The sequence below is a fragment of the Onychostoma macrolepis genome, chromosome 01, assembly GCF_012432095.1.
Source record: "Onychostoma macrolepis isolate SWU-2019 chromosome 01, ASM1243209v1, whole genome shotgun sequence".
Taxonomy (NCBI): domain Eukaryota; kingdom Metazoa; phylum Chordata; class Actinopteri; order Cypriniformes; family Cyprinidae; genus Onychostoma; species Onychostoma macrolepis.
The window spans coordinates 35,495,934-35,516,861 of record NC_081155.1 but is presented as its reverse complement, the minus strand read 5'-3'; the positions used below and the strand labels follow the sequence as shown (position 1 = coordinate 35,516,861).

Below are 20,928 nucleotides of genomic sequence, written 5' to 3'. Positions count from 1 at the left end.
GTGTTCACACTGAGATCCTAAAATCCTGTGTGTGAAGGGGGATCACTGCAAAATATATGCGACGAATGAGTTTTAACACACACACACACACACACACACACACACACACAAAGCTTCCACTTAAAAAAAAAAAAAAAAAAGCTTATCAAAAGTCTCCACTCTCAAGTGTTACTTTGAAGGTGGTCTGTTCAATTCTTGCTGAGGAACCTGTGAGAAAGTATATCAACAGGATGCAATTGAACTCTCGGTGAGACCATATCATAAGACATTAGCCTTTAATAGACTCTATTAAGTCATTACATGTTCCATTTACTTTAACTGCATAATTCTGAACTGCAGGAGGAACAGAGAGACGAAAGAAGGTGAGGTAGAGATGAGGGAGTCAAAAACTGTACAAACATTCGTTTACAAAAGTTTCATACCCCAAGGACGACATAAAGCTGGCTCATAACTCATTATGTAGGCTCATTTCAATTGACAGTTAAACTCAGATAGAGACAACCAGATAATGAGCACACTTCGATAAAACAATAATTAGGAGAAAGTGAACTTGATTTATATGTTTCCTGCTTCCGATTTACAAATTAATGAGGTCGAAAGCGAAGTGAAACATGTAAAGCGTGTAATAAGCCATTAATCCCCACAAAATGTTGAAGGAATGTTAACGCAGGTCGGTCGAGAATGCTGGATTCTGTCTGAAGACAGCAACCAGAAATTCATAGCGAGAGAGAGGAGAAGAGATGAGAGAATGAAAGAGTCGTGATGAGTGTGCGATTATCTACAGTTTTTCACTTCACAATCAAAATGTCTGCTCTCTACTGTGAAACAGACTGCAGACTGGGATGAAATTACAGCAATGCTCTTTATCTTTATAAGACAACTGAGAGAGCGAATATGTGGATTTATTGGTAACATTTATTGGTAATATTTTGAAACATTATTTGTTTAAATGAGGCTAATAGAGGACAAAGACCCTCAGTTAACAGAGAAACAAAGCACAGTACAGTGTAGAAGTTTTTGCACATTGGATGCTTTACAAAAACAATTATTTTAGCTTTTGCTTTAGTGTGCCAGTAGGCATTTGGTTTGCAAATACTGTAATAATCCAATGAGATTATTGTGCAAGAAGTCTGAGAACAGACGGTATGACCCACACAGAAATCTGATCTCAACATCATCCAGTCAGTCTGTGATTGCATAAAGAAACAGTAGCAACTGAGACTTAAAACTAAATCCACAGAAGAACTGTGGCAACTTCTTCTAAATGCTTGCATTAATTTTAGTTACAAATAATAATAATAATGATAATAATAATAATAATAATAATAAATAAGCAAAAATAAACAAACAAACAAATAAATAATTTATTCTTGTAACAGCAAAACTGAATTTTTGGCAGCATTTACTCCAGTCTTCAGTGTCACGTGATCTTTGATTAGTGCTCAAGAGACATTTATACTTAATATTATTTTGAAAACTATTTTTGCTATATATTTAATATTTTTGAGCAAACTCTGATTGAGTAAGAGTTTGGGAATTAATACTTTTATTCAGCAAAGACACACTCAAGATTTATGTTTTATATAATTGATTGCTTGTTCCAAACTTTTGACCATTATTATATATATATATATATATATATATATATATATATATAATGTATATATTTTTAATGAAAGCAGCCTTACTTTAACAAGTATCTAAATCTTTTAACAGTACTGTATATTGCAAATAGGTGGAAATAATTCTAAAAATAATTGTTTCTACTGTCAGACTAAAGCAAAAGTTATAAAAAATAAATAAAAAAATAAAAAATAAAAAAAACATCTAAAAACAAATGTTTTTTAGAAGTATCTAATGTGCTTAAAACTTTCACACAGTTCTGTATTATTATGTGGGTGGAAGAATAAAACAGCTTCTTAGCTCTAGCTTTAGATAAATTCAAATATACACGTATATTTACATTGTGATCAAACAATCACTGGCAGATTCCTGCAGTACCACCGCTGACCCAACAATGAGTGCTTTATAACATCTGCATCTGCTTTTGAATGGCTATAAATGGAAAAAAGTTACCCATACATAGTGTAGTTTCAGCATCGACCAGTAGGGGCTAAGTGGACCATACTAACTAGCCAAACCTTGACCTCTTAATGGTTCAAATTCTGATAATGTTTGCCATTAAGATAAGACATGGAACTAAAAAGGGTCAACACTCCCATTGAAAGCTGAAAGTGTAGTATAAGATGTCACAATCCCTCCATTAACCCAATCATTTTCCCAATTTTTCTAATGATGAAAGTAGATTTGATCCTGGTGCATTTGCATTAAGCGAGTTCATAAGCGATTGGAAAGCACCCAGCAGTGCTCCATCAAACCAAACTGGGCGGTAAAAGCTCTCGGTTCCCCTCAGTAACCTGCCTACTTGCACTTAAAGTGACTCCATCCATCATGGCACTACATCATTTCCTGTAGTGATAATGTCGGCGTTTGGGGGAGTGAGAAGCGTCGTGATGTGTTAGGGACCTATTGGACATCCAATCAGATATCGACTAATGCAGACGGAAGAGATTAGATCAATCTGATTGGCTGATCCACCAGTGATGGACTGGGCGTGTCAGAGAGGTCATGTCCCCTTTCTCATAACAGAGTGCGAATAGGACAGTTTGTCACTGAATTTAGAGGATATAAAGCTTCTATGGACAATTAGGAAGTGGACATTCATTAAGTTCATGTTTTATGACTTTCCTCTATCCTTCTGTGTCTCGTTCCATTCTTTTTCTCCTGCTCTAGCTCTTTCCCAACTCTGTGGTTCTTAGTGCCAGATTTACTAACAGCGCAAGCCGTCTCTTTTGTGTAAAATAGCACTGTCAGGATTTACTAAAGACACGCAGTAAAGAATTAGCGCTGAAAAGGGGTGGACACAGTTACGTATTTTTGCCTGAAGTGTCCTTTTCAGACGCAACATTTATGGAAGGAGAGTATTAAAATGAATCACGCAACACAATTTACTAACATTTGCACTCGTCAAATTACTGGTATTTGCGCCATTACTTAATGCCCAAAAAAAGCACGTCTTAAACTATTTTGCACCTGTGTCGTAATACATCACCTGCACCTGACGGGCATCAGTTCTGCTTATTTGTGACTACGCTAATTTGCACTGCGCTCAGTATATTGCGTTGGTCAATATTTAAATGAGATGTTACGTCTGTGTTATTTTATTTGTGCGTTGTCAGTAAATCACCCGTAGAAATCTCCATGCACATCGGCGCCGTTTTGGAATTGAGCTCTCGTGCTAATTTGCCCTGTTTAGTAAATCTGGCCTTTAGTGTGAATCACACATTGAATGATAATGTGATGCATAAGCAAAGCATGTCTTACTTCAGGTCTTGGAATGGTTCAGCTCGGACGTGTGGTGTTTCCACCGAATGACTAAACACAACTCCCTCGTTGCCTAGAGAGAAAAAGAGAAAACCAAAGAGTGACAAGTTATATAGTTGAATTAAAAAAAAAAAAAAAAAAACATCTGTGAACAACTAGTTAGTTACCACACAGACTTTTAAAGTGATGGAAAAACTTTAATGTTGTATTTCATGTTTTATACTTTCTATTTCAAATAAATGTTGACAACCATTTTAAATTGTAATAATATTTCACATTATTGCTGTTTTTATTTCTTTTGATCAAATAAATCAACCTCAAACACTGGCTTATCAAATTATTTTTATCCTCTACATGATGCTGTGTTACACCTTATATACCGCTAATAAAGTAACTTGTACAGTGGCCGAGAGAGCTCAACGCACTGCAACTTCAGAAAACACATGCAAATAGAAAAAGCACCAGCAAATCAAGAAACCATCTTCATCAATTTGACAGCAAGTGCTGCAAATGCTCACAACACAACCAAATAAAGAATTTTATTTGCAGCGTGTTTCTTTGTTGTGAGTGTTTGCAGTGTGTTTCTTTATTTGGTTTTATTGTGAGCATTTGCAGCGCTTGTGCTGTCAAATTGATGAAGTTGTTTTCTTAATTTGCAGGTGTTTTTTTCTATTTGCAGAGCGTTGAGCTCTCTCGGCCACCGTAAAAACTTGGGCTAGGCAAAGGTATGAAACATCAAGTGATACATTTTAGACTTTTCCCTGTATTTCTGGAATGTTTGAAATAACCCCCATTTCACAGCCTAATTTTTCTTGAAAATGTGCTTGTTAAGTGAGTTCTCATAAGTATAAAAGTAAGCTGTTTTTCCATACTTGCTTTTTTATTTGTGTTAGTCCGTCCTAGTTTATTTTATTTTCAAATGACATGATGGTGAATAAACAATGGCAGAAATGTCATTTTTGAGTGAAATATTCCTTAACACTTTACTCTTTCTCTCTCTACATTCTCTTTCTCTCCCCAGGGCAGTTCTTGTTTCTGACACATTTTAGCCTTTCAGTCTCACCTCTTGAAGAACCACTGTCTTCCATTTATGCATGCTCTGTCTATCTTTCTTTCTCTACCACTATTTATCTCCCTATAGATCCCTCTCTCTACCCATGTCTTTTTGTGAAAGGGGGTAATGGACAGATCTGCCCAATTACTGAGCATGTGCCCTCTTTGTCCCTGACCTCTAGCTATTCCACTTGACCTCCCAGCATGCACTAAGATAGAAAAAAGAAAGAGTGTGAGAGAGAGAGGCCTGCATGAGCTAAATCTATTTGAAACAATATATTTGCATTTCAATACAAGGGAAGGTCACTAGTACATACAGTGCATGCAAATATTTGAATTTTGAAGAAGCTGGCTCAAAAAAAGGAAGCTGTATAATATATATATATATATATTTTTTTTTTAATTTTCTATTAACTAAAAAGTTATCTAATACAATTACACATCAGCTGAAGTTTTCAAATTTGATTGATGCTTTTTTGCAGGTCACATCATTACACCAAAGTGACTACAGTAAGTGACTCACTGAACAATTATTTCATGAGATTTGTTAAAAACACTGAATCTTTCGGGAAAAATAATTCTTTATGAGTGAGTCATTAGATCTTCCAATCAACTAATTCATTTAAAACACTGATTCATTACTAACAATGTAGTCACTACTGTGTGTTTCTCTGAAATTCACAGGGTTGAAACAAATTCGGTTTGGCTTTATTTTGAACTGTTTTCATTGTCAGAGTAAAAACAGCATACTACACTTTCATAAACTGGAAATATTGAGTCTAAAATGTAAGTTACTTTGAGGGATTGTTTACATGCATTTCATCACTCCAAATTAATCCAATTTGATTTCAGATTCTGAAAGTTTATATGAACCCTAAACTTTACTGTCTGACGCACATATTAATTTACATGTGCATTACTTGCATTACATAACAATTCTTTTTTTTTTTTTTACCTTAATGAAACATCTAAAAAGATGTCATACAGCAAATATTTAGTAAATATTTATGTCATAAAGCAAATGTTTTGAAAATATTTAGTCCCCACTGTCCAGTTTGTAATACCAAAGATGGAAATAAATACAGGCACATTTGCAAGACGTAAAACATATAGAAACATATGCATCATAGTACTGCACATGTGTGCAATTATTTTTAAATCCGACTGATAAGATATTCAGAACCGAGTTTGCACATGTTTACATTTTCCTATTGATCAGATTATTTCAGGTCTACAATCCAATGGGAATTTAAATCAGATCAAGCTTAATCAGGTTCTCAAAGTGTTTAAAATCAAGCCATCAATCCCATTATTTGGTTGCATGTTATCCTTTTTTATTATTGAATTGTTGTATAAAAGCAGTATCACACATTTGAAATGACTCAGCTCTCTATCTCTTTCTCTTACCTACTACTCTGCAGGTTTAGTGGACTAATGACGCCTGACTATATTCCTTGACAACTGCAATTTTCTCCTTGCACATCAGACAGGTCCCATTAAGAGACCAAAAATGGCCTGGCTCTGATGTAACAGTCAGAATTACTTAAATTAAGAACTAAATGCATAGAAATCAATTCACACAAACGCTATTTTATTTGAAGTCAGTTTATCGCAGATGGACGGATAAAATAAAGAGGTGGACTAGCTGCAATGTGTCAAAAACAGTAAAGTGTGTCCATCAACTGAAAGCACACTGCTGTAATGCTGCAGACAGCTCAGTTGATTATAATGGGACTGAGCTTGTTTTACACGTCAGACATCTGGTGGAGATATGCATATCCAAACTTTGCTGACAGAAAGGAGCATGAAGGATTCCTTTTTATAGATGTGCGATTACTTGAGTATTTTAGGTCTATAATAAATCATGTGGGGGAAAAAAGAAATGTATATAAGGCTACTAACCATCCCTAGGAGAACTATTGTACTGTATGATATAACATTACAGTAGCAATGACAATTGATGTATGGGCCAGATTTAAAATAAAATATAACACTTAAGGGACCGTAGAAAACTACCTTCCCTAAGGAAGGTACAGATTGAGACCATAATCTATAAATTCTTGGCTCATGTTTAAATGGATAAATATGTGTGTTTGTGCATGTTATACCTGTGACCCTCAGTTTATCTGTGCCAATACTGATCTCCTCTTCATCAGCAGAGAAGAGAACTCTCTCGCCATCACTACTTCTCACCTCGAACCGCTGACACTGGGCTTCTACCATCTCAGAGCCTACAGAAAGAGAGAGAAAGAATAAAGCTTTGAGAAACAAGATCATAACACATATTTTCTCCTTTGAAGTCCACATAAACCTCATAAACCAATCAGGAATGGTCTTCTTTTAATGGACATGGGGTGCTAAATGAAAAATAATGGTGGATGGTAATAATAATAATAAATATAGCTGCAAGCAGCAATTACGGGGCCAAGCACAATAGAAGCAAACATCAGACCAACTGCTGAAATGAGTAATTGAAGCCATTTTAAGATGATTTTAGTCAAACGGCTGAAAAATTCTAAATGTTATAAAATTATAAAAACCTCTAGTAATATGAATTATTGGCTTATCACGTTTGAGCAATAGGGGGCGCTGTTATCAAATCAATGTGGTGTGTTCTGTGTGAGTTCACAATGCCACACACAAAGTTTCGTGTCAACATGCCAAAGCATTGCAGAGATACAGCCTCAAGTGTCAGTTTGGCATCATGCCTCAGATTTGTTGCTGTGGCAAAAATGGTTTTGTCTATCAACACAGAATTCATAACTTTTAGTCAGCATGTTCTGAAGATGATATGATTTGATTTTGGTGAAAATTGGACCAACGGTCTGGGAGGAGTTCGAAAAAGTAGGTTTTTAAAGAAAATCAAAATGGCGGACAGGAAGTTTGGCTGAGTACGGCAACATTGGTATCTCTATTCTCAGCATGACCCAAGGAGTCTATTAATACCAGTCTCATTACAATAGGCAAAATTCACAGAAAGCTATTAGCATTTATTTGAAATTTCATTATAACTTTTGACCACAAGGTGACACTGTCTGTCACTGTCTGTACTTTCGATTCATGGTCTCGGTGGTACATACAAATTTTCGTAACGGTACACCAATGGATTCGTAAAATATAGCATTTTATATCATAATACTCTATTGTAGTCAATGACAATTTCATGTTTTGTTCAATTACAGTGCCACCAAGAAGCACAATCTCACCAAAAATGTTATGTGTCCTTAGAGTGTGCCCATACATATGTGTGTCAAATTTGGTGAAAATATCTAATTTTGTTTTGGAGTTATAGACATTTGTATATACGAGAAGAGAAAAAATGACTGATGGTCGACTTTGTTTGCATTTTTGTGCCACTTACTATCAAATTTTTGGCAATTGGACATTAGAGTGTGGCCGGCACGCTATGTTTCCGAATTACCTACGGTGGTTTCGTGTTGATCGGAGTAACGGTTTCTAATATATTGGCAAATGTTTTTAAGCGCTAAAATGCAACGTTGCGCAAACCATAAGGCAAAACCTGATATGTTTGGTATCACTAGACTCCAAGGACTAGGCAAGGATTCAGGAGCCTAAAATGTGACTCCCATGAAAATAAGTTGACCACACCCAAAGTTATAAGCATGGGAATATTTGATTTTAGCACTAGGTGGCGCTGGCTCAAAATGCCTCAGGCTCCTTCAGGGCATCGTGCTGATGACCCATACCAAGTTCCGTAATGATACGTCAATGCGTTCATAAAATATAGCATTTTACGACAAAATTCTAAATGGCCGATGCCCAAAATGGTTGTCATGGGAAAATTGATTTTTGGCCAAACCATTCACAAGTTACAAGCAAAAATATGATTTTTCATATATCCTGACCACTAGGTTGCACAGCGCCGAAACACTGCAGGTAGCCTCAGGTCATGCTTGTTATAACACACACCAAGTTTGGTCTCAATACGCCAAACCGTTGCGGAGATATAGCCTCCATTTTTGCATGCATTTTGGCGAATTCATTAGTGTGTTATTCGAGAACGGTTGAACGAATCAACTTGAATTCCATAACTTTTTGCCAGCATGGTCTGAAGATGATCTGAGCAAAGTTTGGTGAAAAAGTAGGTTTTACGAACGATTAAAAATAGCGAAAATAATTTTAATTTTGTGCCTTACGGTTCAAAAGTTATTAGCATAAACATGAGTGAAACTTTGGACAAGTGGTGGCACTAGAGTTTGAGTTAGAGACTCCAAACTGGCTGTGGTTAGTATTGAGACTGTCCTCTATCAGTGTGCCAAATTTTACAACTTTCCCGCAATTGTTTCTATGGGCTGGCATAGACTCAAGAGCGGAAGAAGAAGAAGCAGAATAATAATAAGAATCCTAACGGATACAATAGGTGCCTAAGCACCTGCGATGCTTGGCCCCTAATAATAATAATAATAATAATAATACAAATATTAATAATATATTATTATACTTTATTGAGTACTGTATGCATACAGATAGCCTAATACATTTCATTTTCAATTATTTTTCAGCCTTAAAAGACAGCTGACAATATTGACAAAAAGGAAGCTCACTAGGTTTCTGAGTTAATATTAGAACAGCTGCTCATTGTTTCCAGGGTGTTTAAAGACTTACAGTGTCAGATTATATAAGTGTTTGTACTATACTTAATTAATATTCTTAATTAATAAATGTCTTGAGTAAAAAAAATAAAAAATAAAAAAACCTTCCAAATAGAAATACTAATCATTCTTTCAACCTGCTGAAGTCCTTCAGAAGTCCCCCTCCAAAGGGGGGAATGTCATGAATTTATTCTGTCCAATAGGTAATAAGTTGTACACATAAAATAGCATATATTAAGAGACCTTGAAATGAACTGGAATTTGACTTCACTGAAATTTATAATCAGTTGTAAAATACAGACAAAAAATTTAATTTAACGACACATGGAAAGGTTCTGATAACAGTTCATAAAGTCAACATAAATGCCAAAAATGTCAACATTATACCAAAAATACCCCTTCACTACAGTTCGAAATGGAAATCCTTTCTTATTTAGACCCTAATGCATGGTTATGAATTAGAGAAGGAGCTGAATTTTTGTTTGTCTCATGCAGAGGCTGATGTGAAAGACGTGAATGAAACTGATCTTGACTTTATTCACCAAGCGTGACTTGGCCTAAAAACTACACTGTCGCTGGAATCTCAGTAGCTTTTAATGCACTGCCCCAAACAAACACTGCAATGGCTTCACTGACTATATTATTCATCACAGCTATCATATCTTCTATGTCTTAGGTGACCTTGGAGAGCAAACTTGGCTTTGTTTGTTTGCCCGCATTATGTGTGTGTGACAGAAAGTAAACTTCTCTTTTTTTTTCTAAAGCCGGCTCTCTCCTTTCTCCGCCACCATCTATTGTCTTTCTAACCCTCTTCATGCATTCATTACCTGTCCTCTCATTTTTTCAGTGTTTGTAATATAAGACACCCTGCCCTTTCTCCAAGTGCCCTATGGCAAATATAGCAGTACATTAAAGTAGCCTATAACAATGCAAATTTTGGATTTAATTTAGCCCACTTTTCCAACATAGAGTTATTTAAATGTACTGTCTTTTTTGTTTTTGTTTTTGAATAGTAGCCTACATAGATCTTGAATGAGACATCAGCATTTATAATTTAAATTTAATCAGAAAAAAAATGAAATAAATAAAATAAAAATACTCTATGGAATATTATCTAATTTAAGGAAGAACCTCAATTAAATATACTTCTTTTAAAAGGTTTCAGAGCTGTATACCCACTATCATATATTTATGAAAGCATCTAAAATCATATTTTAACTCATATTTAACTTAAAATGATAAAAAATGACTTCAATTAAGAAAAAAATAATGAATCTTGATGAATTAGTTTATTACAAACACACATCGTTTTGCTTTACAAGATGGTATTGGAATGGGTTTGTTTGAATTATTTGTGGATTATTGTGATGTTTTCATCAGCGGTTTGGACTCTCATTCCGACGGCATCCATTCAGTGCAGAGGATCCATAGGTAATGATGTAATGCTAACTAGCAAGAGTTGAAATATTGCAACAAAACACTTCTGAACATGTTTAATCATGTAACCAAATTCATTTCTCTTTTCAAACGTTCTATATTTTCAGTTCTGTAGCCTGTTTTATCCCATGTCTCAAAAAGCAGAGTTGACATAGTTATTTCAGTTTGTGATCTGAAGGAGTCCCAGATCAACATGTCTTTTACAGTTTTTTACTCAGCAGGAAGTTGTTGTTCCTGCTGTGCTTAAACATCTTTTCACAGACCTAAAGAAACAAATGTAGCGCACATATTCAGATTTTGAAGTTATATAAAAAAGTGTGTTTTTTACTTTCTTTTCAATACAAAGAGATTCAGTGTAGGATTGTGCTAAATATAAAAAGAAACATGCTGTTCATTAATTAATTGCTTATTCTTTATCTTATATTTTATTCTCTTGTAATTAGTGAGATCTGTGTCATATCAGTGGCAGTCTCACATCATATGATAGCTTTTGAGGGGGAAAAAAATAACTGAAAAAAATGTTAAAAAAATTATGTTGGATAGTGATTAAAGACGTGCTTGAGGATAAGGCAAGTCTAATTTTGATTATGCTGATGAGACCAAGAGAAGAGAATGCTAATAAAGTGTTAATTTATACTCATATTTGATTAATCCTCTTGACCATTTCACTGCACAGCGGTGGCCAGAGATTTGCTCATAGATTCACTACAGAACATGATTATCTTTAGAGAGGTTGTGACAGAAACACACCACAGGATTATAAAGGGACAGATTTGCTTCTTTCTTTCTTCCTTTCTTCTATTATTTTCAAAAACAGCTCTAATAATTAAAGTTTTGGAATTGTGAGTTTGTGGCATATCCAAAAGACCAAGCTGTCTGTGCATTTACCAGAGAAACTGAAAAATATACTGAACAATTATAAGGAATATTGATTTAACATGGCCCAGTTGGGTCACAGTACAATTGCACGTGGCTGTAGATTTTTTTAGGCTGTATTTTTTTATTTTATTTTTATACTTAACATTCCTTAACAATTCCTGCAATTATGAGAAAATTAAAGTTCATTAGGTCAAAATATAAACATTAAATTACAAAATATTTATTAGACCTCACCTCAGTAATTCATAATTAAAGCCATGTTGTTCACAACAGGTTATTACCTCATATTTGTTTGCATGATTCAAGAGCTCAATGTTCGAGTGCTTGATTACTTCAGTGATTGTTCTCAGTTAATGTACATGTAAGGAGTAAGCACTCATTATTTGGACAAGGACATCTTCACTTTCATAAAGCTATCCAGACTGCACCATCTCACGGATCTCACAGTGCCTTCCACTCATTTAGCTGATTTAAATGAGAAATGATATGCAGTGGATATTAATGACCCACTCTTGAATATTAATTGATACTGATTTAACCCTCATCAAAACTGAGGATTGATGATTAATTGTTGTTTTGAGGTTGGAGGAAATGGAACTTTTCCCTCAGAGTGAAATGGAAAGAATAAATGACCTTGCTGTGGAAAACCACATGGTGTGGTAAAATGAAGAGGTGCTTGTTTTATTTCACAAACAATGCGAAAAAAAACCTGACATTTGTTAAGTTTGTCAGTTGAATTCAAAAACTACCTTGAGGAAAGCACTGAGTGTGCACTGTAAACCCCAATGTTGTCATTAATAAAGAAATCAAGTTATCATAACTTAACATTACTTAAAATGCCAAGTTTTGGTGTCAAAAATTAAACAGGTATGTTTAATTAACTCATTTGGGAGCAAAAATATTTTGAATTAAGATTTTAAGTGTAATGAACTCAAAATTTCTATTTATTTAAATTATGCTCTATGTCTCTGTTTAATATGATTGGTCGTGTTTGAAATTATGCCTTGACAGAGGCACTGATTGGTCGATATAACACAAGGCGGTACATTTTGGGTCGTTGTGAATTTGCTGAAGCAGCGGTCCAGAGGCACTGGCAGAGAGAGCCGTCTAAAAGATGAAAATCAAACGTTAAATTGGTAAGTAGAGATTAAAACGCATATACATACTTTTCTTAATTACCTTGCAAGTTTTATTGTAATGTTATTTGAAAGGTATAATTGCAAATTTCCAGTTTTTCTCGGCCATGGTTGGATCTTCCATCAGGACAATAATCCAAAACAAACATCAAAATCAACACAAAAATGTGTCACTGAGCACAAAATGAAGCTTCTGCCATGGCCGTCCCAGTAATCTGACCTGAACCCTATAGAACATGAGTGGGATGAACTGAAGAGAAGCACCACCAACATGGAGCTGGGAATCTGAAGGATCTGGAGAGAATGGTCTCTGATCTCTTCTCAGGTGTTCTCCAAACTCTTCAGGCATTACAGGAGAAAACTCAGAGCTGTTATCTTGCACTCTCAGAAAAAAATGTACAAAAGCTGTCACTGGGTTGGTACCTTTATTCCTGAGAGTGTGGGAAAAGGACGATGCAATAATTGGGTGCCAATAATTGTGGCCAACATGAACTAGAGAAAGCATTTATTTCACAATGAGATCCCCCACACACACACACACTTTGAGTTGTTTTACTTCAGTGAGTGGTTAGAATTTTGTGAATTTTTTGAATGAAAGATCAAAAGAATAAACAATGCAGATTTATTTTCACAGCCGCCTTTGCTTATATTTACCAAGGGTGCCAATATTATTGGAGGGCACTGTAAATATTTATGTATTTTTATATACAGGTGCTGGTCATATAATTAGAATATCATCAAAAAGTTGATTTATTTCACTAATTCCATTCAAAAAGTGAAACTTGTATATTATATTCATTCATTACACACAGACTGATATATTTCAAAAGTTTATTTCTTTTAATTTTGATGATTAGAGCTTACAGCTCATGAAAGTCAAAAATCAGTATCTCAAAATATTAGAATATTTACATTTGAGTTTGAATAAATAACCATCCCTACAGTATAAATTCTGGGTATCTCTTGTTCTTTGAAACCACAATAATGGGGAAGACTTCTGACTTGGCAATGATCCAGAAAACGAACTTTGACACCCTCCACAAAGAGGGTAAGTCACAGAAGGTCATTACTGAAAGGTGTGGCTGTTTACAGAGTGCTGTATCAAAGCATATTAAATGCAAAGTTGACTGGAAGGAAGAATTTGGGTAGGAAAAGGTGCACAAGCAACAGGGATGACTGCAAGCTTGAGAATACAGTCAAGCAAAGCCGATTCAAACACTTGGGAGAGCTTCACAAGGAGAGAACTGAAGAGTCACCACGCTCAGACGTCTTCAGGAAAAGGGCCACCAAGCCACTTCTGAACCAGAGACAACGTCAGAAGCATCTTAACTGGGCTGTGGAGAAAAATAACTGGACTGTTGCTCAGTGGTCCAAAGTCCTCTTTTCAGATGAAAGTAAATTTTACATTTCATTTGGAAATCAAGGTCCCAGAGTCTGAAGGAAGAGTGGAGAGGCACAGAATCCATGTTGCTTGAAGTCCAGTGTGAAGTTTCCACAGTCAGTGATGATTTGGGCTGCCATGTCATCTGCTGGTGTTGGTCCACTGTGTTTTCTGATGTCCACAGTCAACGCAGCCATCTGCCAGGAAATTTTAGAGCACTTCATGCTTCCTTCTGTTGACAAGCTTTATGGAGATGCTGATTTCATTTTCCAGCAGGACTTGGCACCTGCCCACACTGCCAAAGGTACCAAAAGCTGGTTCAATGACCATAGTGTTACTGTGCTTGATTGGCCAGCAAACTCGCCTGACCTGAACCCCATAGAGAATCTATGGGGTATTGTCAAGAGGAAGATGAGAGACACCAGACCCAACAATGCAGATGAGCTGAAGGCCACTATCAGAGCAACCTGGGCTCTCATAACACCTGAGCAGTGCCACAGACTGATCGACTCCATGCCACGCCGCATTGCTGCAGTAATTCAGGCAAAAGGAGCCCCAACTAAGTATTGAGTGCTGTACATGCTCATACTTTTCATTTTCATACTTTTCAGTTGGCCAAGATTTCTAAAAATCCTTTCTTTGTATTGGTCTTAAGTAATATTCTAATATTACTTACCTAATATACTGATTTTTGACTTTCATGAGCTGTAAGCTCTAATCATCAAAATTAAAAGAAATAAACATTTTAAATATATCAGTCTGTGTGTAATGAATTAATATAATATACAAGTTTGACTTTTTGAATGGAATTAGTGAAATAAATCAACTGTTTGATGATATTCTAATTATATGACCAGCACCTGTATTTATTTTCATTTAAATTTTTGATACACAATGCCCTGTTGGGGCAACCTAATGGCTGCAATTTGTTCTGCACTATGTTCCACCACTTTAAGGCAATTGGATTTGTTGTTTGTTGTGTATTCATATTCAAGAGATTATGAACTAGATGCAGCTTTTTTGGGTTTGCATCGAATGTTCTTCGACTTTTATACATAATAAATGTGTTCATGAATAAAGATTGATCTGTTGAAAGCAGTTATTTTGAGTTAGAAGCCAAGTGTTCTCCTCCTATTCAAATTTGACATTGAAGGGGTGCATAGGGGCCTACAACATATTCGGACATTCAAATATGAATTTCAAGAAAAAACAAAAAACAAAAATAAATGCAGAACATGTTCACATAGGCAGACGTGGGTAGAGTACCCAAAAACTGTACTCAAGTAAAAGTAAAAGTAACAGTCTGAATAGTTACTTGAGTAAGAGTAAAAAAGTATCGGATAAAAAAACTACTCAAGTAATTAGTTACTAGTTACTTTGGATCAATATACTGCATATAGTATACTTTTATTTAGATAAATAGATATTTAGATAAAATTTTATATACATACATGCATACATACATATACACACACACACACACATATATATATACATATATATATATATATATATACACACACACACACACACAGCCATTCAAAATACTTTTAATGTTTTTTTTTAATGTAATTTATTTCAGTGATGCAAATCAGAATTTTTATCAGCCTGATTTATCATCAATGCTGTTCTTTTTTAGCTTTCTATTCATAAAAGAACCCTGAACAAAATGTCACAGGTTCCAAAAAATATTAAGCAGCAAAACTGTTCCCTGTTGAAAAAAACCAGCATATGCTGGTATGGTATGTTTTGAAGCATGGGATGCTGGTTTGAGCTGATTTAAGCTGGTCCTTAGCTGGTCATGTGCTGGTCCTAAGATGGTTCGACCAGCTCAAGACCAGCACATGATCAGCATAAACCAGCATCCCAGCTTCAAAACATACCATACCAGCATATGCTGTTTTTTTGTTTTTGTTTTTTTCAACAACACTGGTAATAAATCAATATATTTGAATGATTTCTGAAGGATCATATGACTCTGAAAACTGGAGTAACGGCTGATAAAAATTCAGATTAGCATCACTGAATTAAATAAAATTATTTTAAAGTATATTAATTATGTATAATAAATGTATATATGTATATAACCTCTGACACGGAGAAGAGTGAAAACTCCTCACATGACTGCTACAGAACATCTGAACATAACGAAACAAATGCACATTGACGGATCTTCTTCCGTCTGTTCTGCAAAATGTAAACAAATATAGCCTTTATTTCTGAAAACGTAAATATTGTGAAAATATCAATATTAATTGTCTCCAGGCAAGGCATTCCTCCTGGAACTAACGCGGGTTATCGGGTGTTTATTTCATACTCTGTGACTCTGCTTATTTAATGAATAAATTATACATTGTATTTAATGTGTAAGGTACATGTACAACAAACTGGCAATGTCATAGTGGTATCGTGTACTACAATCGAATCTATACCTGTGGAACCGACAGCACACGCTGTGTTCATCTAATAAAGGTCTTCATAGCTAGCAAACCATAGCCTTTGCTTTCAACTGACTGTTGATCCAAAGCCACGTCTTCAACGCTCTTCTACAACTAGTGAGAACCGCTTCAGACGACTCAGCGCGTGCGGCAGGGAACTGAACGAATCATTCAAACTGATTCGCGAACCGATTCACTGGTCTGCCAACTGGTTTGATCAAGCCTTCGAACAGAATTGACTCAAAAGAATGAATCATTCGCGAACGGGCATCGCTCATTGTCCAGAAAAAAAAAGTAGACGGCGCGCTTGGAATAAATTGAAGGATTTTTAACTTGTACTGCATTAAGATAAAGTAACGAGAGGAGCGTCGCCCACAGTAACGAAGTAAAAGTACCGTTTTTTCACTAAAAATGTACTTGAGTAAGAGTAAAAGTACCCATTTTTAAATATACTCTAAAAGTATTAGTTACCCAAAAAATGTACTCAAGTAAATGTAACGAAGTAAATGTAACTCGTTACTACCAGTGGCGGTTCTACATTGAATTACTCTCCGAGCGAGACTTTTTTTTTTCAAGTGCTTGTGCCGCCCCCACGTGTCATGAAAAAATGCCGCCCTGGGCAGCTGCCCGGTTCGCCCATGCCTAAAACCGCCACTGGTTACTACCCACTTCTGCACATAGGACACTATTAACACGACTATATGCATGAAACCATTCAGACAAATGTGGGCACAAATGGGTTAAATGGCAAACGCGCCAAAAGCGGAACGAAACGGCACTACTCGTCTGAATCGCGTGCCGCGCAGAGCGTTTATCAACTCGGCCCAAAAGAAAAGAGCACCGCGGAGAGCTCGGAGCGAATGCGTTTATTCACTGACCGGTCGCGGTCACGCAAACACTAAACAGCGCTGCGAGATCCAGTGAGAAGCGCACGAGTTCTCTGATTTAAAAAATACATGAGTTCTCTGATTTAAAAAATACATGATGTCTCTGTTATTTAAACTAGTTTAATGTCTGATCAGACTACGTTTACATTATAGTAGTATTATTATATTACAGCACTGATGCGGAAAACAGGAGAAGGCAAGTTAGACGGCTTTCAAATATAGAAATCGCCAGCATTTACCATGGATTTACTGTAACACTAACTGTCTGTAACCATATTATTGTGCCAGAAATGTAGGATGTTCATATTTAATTTTACTAAATTCTGAATGTGTATAGGCATTACATGTATTAGAGTAACGGAATATAATTACAGTATTACAGTTATTAAGCTATATCAGTTTTTTTTTTTTTTTTGTATTTGTGTTATTTGTATTGCATTTGTATAGAGTAGTATATAATAAAAGCATTATTTCTGTTAAATACATTAATGAAGGTGACAAACGTGTCTGTTGTTGCTCAGTGTGCTTTTAATTGTTCTGATACTCCAAGTATTGTAATTGTTTTTTTTGTTTTTGTTTTTTTATTAAATGTTATTATGCAGTTAAGTCAGTATACATTATCAAAATTCATCTATGTAGTGTAACCCAAATAAAGTTGTTGATGTGAAGAAAAAAATGTTTTAATATTTTATATATATACTGTATATATATTTTTTAAACCAATAAACACAATATATATACTGGAAAGTTTGAGTTTAGTCCGTTTGCATTTTAAGTTATCTGTACTTATTTTTTAAGTTAATTCAGTGAGAAGACCACATTAGGTGAACTCCATTAAACTGAGTTGTCAATTTCCAATTAAACTGAGGGAATCACTTTCCTCAAATCATTTGAGTAGTCTCAACTTATTAGGGTTTACAGTGTGATCAGTCAAGGCCTTTCACGGCATAAGATGGAAATGCATTATAAAGGTGGAGTGACAAAGGTCTTGTTATTCTACAGCATTCCTTACAACAAAGGGTTTTCAATATTGTATAGAATATTGAAATCCCTTTGTTGTAAGAACTGCTGTAGAATAGCAAGACCTTTGTCACTATATATGAAGAGTTCAGATGCAAAAGCATGCTGTCTGAAATGTCCTTCTAAAATGAACATTTTTCTCAAGCTCCTATGTTTATGTTCAGTTATTTCACTTTAATAGTATTGAAACCTATTAGAAACTATTAATTGCCATTAATGCGAAATTACTGAACCTACACATAGAAGCCTGATAAAAATGCAAATTTTAGAAGAAAATTTCAAACAGCACTTAGAGGCTTTTAAGTGAGACAACAAACATGACAAAAAAACAACTACAATTAAAATATATATATATAAAATAAAATATAAAAATAATATCTAATTCAAAATATTTACAAAACTATAATAGTGCATTATTGATACTTTAAAAAGAAATACAATAACACTAATACTAATACTCATACTACTACTACTACTACTAAAAACACTACTGTCTAATAACTGACTTTTATATTTGAGGAAGGGCTCCCTCACAAAGCTAAACATTTTGAAAAGTTTTGAAAACCCTGTATAATCAAATGATAATGTGCTGTAAATACACTGCTTCATTATCATTCCAGCAAGAGCTGGACTTGGATGAGGTTGAACATCTGTGCAAAATGCTGTTCATATAAAACGTGGTTCTGATCTGAATTACTCTGACCTTATGAATAAGCAACCTCTGCTGATGCAAGCCAAAGAAATGTCCACATCCATTCTTTTAAATCAATCAAGAAAAAATATTCAATCAATAACCAATCAATATAAAATCATTTAAATGAACTTGTTTTACGAATATAAGCTTGTAGAGAACTGGTGAACTAAATAATTGCAAGACACAGAATGCCAGTTTATAAAAGAAAAACTAAAATAAAAAGATAAATTATTTATCAGAACTAGATAACCCTCATCAATAAAAAGGCGAAATAGGTGAATTTTGACCGCCTGCATTAATCAGCGGTTGTGTGTGCATGTGTCTGGGTGTGGTTTGTGGACAGTGTAAAGAGACAAATAATCAGTGTTGTTGTCATAATCAGCAAACACAGCCCTGAAGACTGATGCGTGTATTTGTGCGCATTAATCTCCATATGTCCTTTAGGTACTCTCTCTCTCTCTCTCTCTCTCTCTCTCTCTCTCCTTGGAGAGTTTAAGCTCACTACCTCTAAGCGGCAATGTGGCATTGCAAATGATGATATTCATTTAAAACTAGCAATTTATTCTGGCTAAATTACACAACATAAAACAGCACATTAAATTTCTAAATGTTCCTCTACATGCATGCTCACTTTGCCAATGTATTCTTATCATGATTAATTACTTGGAACTAATCACTCAAATCACTGGATTTTTGGTGCAGTGAAACTTATAATTGGTGACTTGAGCACTTTAAGATGGCTGTTTTTGAAATTTGCAGGTAAATCTATATTTAAATCGGTTCCCTTATACATTGCAGTGGATGCAGTGGATTAAAAACTTTTGATATAATACTATGTTGAGCTCTCCTTGACTAACTGAAATTCAAATACATGCATACATAACATAACATATTCTGATGAAACTTCATCTAGATTTTTTTTGTCCTTGAAGAGTCAAAATGCACCAAGCAAATCACTGTCTGTGCACCTTTTAATGTCATGTTGATTTAAAAAATGACCAGATTCAACCAACGGTCGGTCGGTCGGTCGCTCTGTCTGTCTGTCTGTCTGTCTGTCTGTCTGTCTGTCTATCTATCTATCTATCTATCTATCTTTGATTTACCTGGCATGCTAAGCTAACTAGGCACAATATGTAACTTTGGTTGTATAATACGTGTAGCATAATTGACAAGACATTATATTAGTCACAAAAAAACAGTTCAGATGACAAACATCAAAGCCATTTTTTTAGGATTTCTAATCAAGCTGAACAGAGCCTGAATAGAGTACTTATTATCTCATTAATTTATTTCAGCCAATAGAAAGTCAATTTAACAGGCAGGCTGAATTTTTCATGACAACTAATTGCCTTTAAAACAAATGGAAATGCTAATTTGAAAAGGAAAGGAAAGGATGGTGGTAAAGGACACTAGCAGCATCACACCTGAGTCACACACATGTCTTCCTGTTGTCCTTGTCCACCCCCCAGAGCATCTCTCACTCATGTCCTCCATGTCACCCAGCGCTAATGAAATCATCTCCCACTCTCTCAAAGCGGAGAAGCCATTAATTATGCAGTCTACACTTCTAAAAATGAAAAGTCAATAAGACAAAAAGCAGATGCTGTGTTCCCTCAATGTCCTCTCAGTTGTTTGGCCTCTGGAGGAGGTCTTCAGAGGAGAGACGAGCTCACAGCTGGAGTCGGAGCGTGAGAACAGCCCATGAGCAGATTATTTTCCTGTCCCTCGTTTTCAATCATCTGTGTAGGGACCTCGTGGCAAACAGCGGGGTGCCTCAGGTTAGCAGAGAAGGATGGAGGGATGGAGAGAGAGAAAGAAAACAAGATCTGACAGCACAGGCTTGATACTGTATTTCATCACCAGCTCACTTCCAGCACACATCCCATCAACACCTCCAACTAAATCCTGCCGCCCAATAATTTAGCAAGGCATTATGTTCCTGCAAGAAGGTCAAGAGGAGCATTATTTCAGACTGCTATTTTCCAGAAAGACACAACTCTGGAGGG

General features: G+C 35.5%; 1 protein-coding gene across 7 annotated transcripts in view; it reads right to left on the bottom strand.

The window, feature by feature from the left end:
* Positions 1 to 20,928, bottom strand: part of LOC131549005 (zeta-sarcoglycan) — a 304,880-nt gene that overhangs the window by 38,080 nt on the left and 245,872 nt on the right. For all 7 annotated transcript variants that reach the window (XM_058790756.1, XM_058790728.1, XM_058790734.1 and 4 more), the window contains 2 exons: positions 6,546 to 6,668; positions 3,385 to 3,457 (listed from right to left, as the gene is read on the bottom strand). In XM_058790756.1, the coding sequence (XP_058646739.1) occupies positions 3,385 to 3,457; positions 6,546 to 6,668 (196 nt within the window). The remainder of the gene's footprint in view (positions 1 to 3,384; positions 3,458 to 6,545; positions 6,669 to 20,928) is intronic.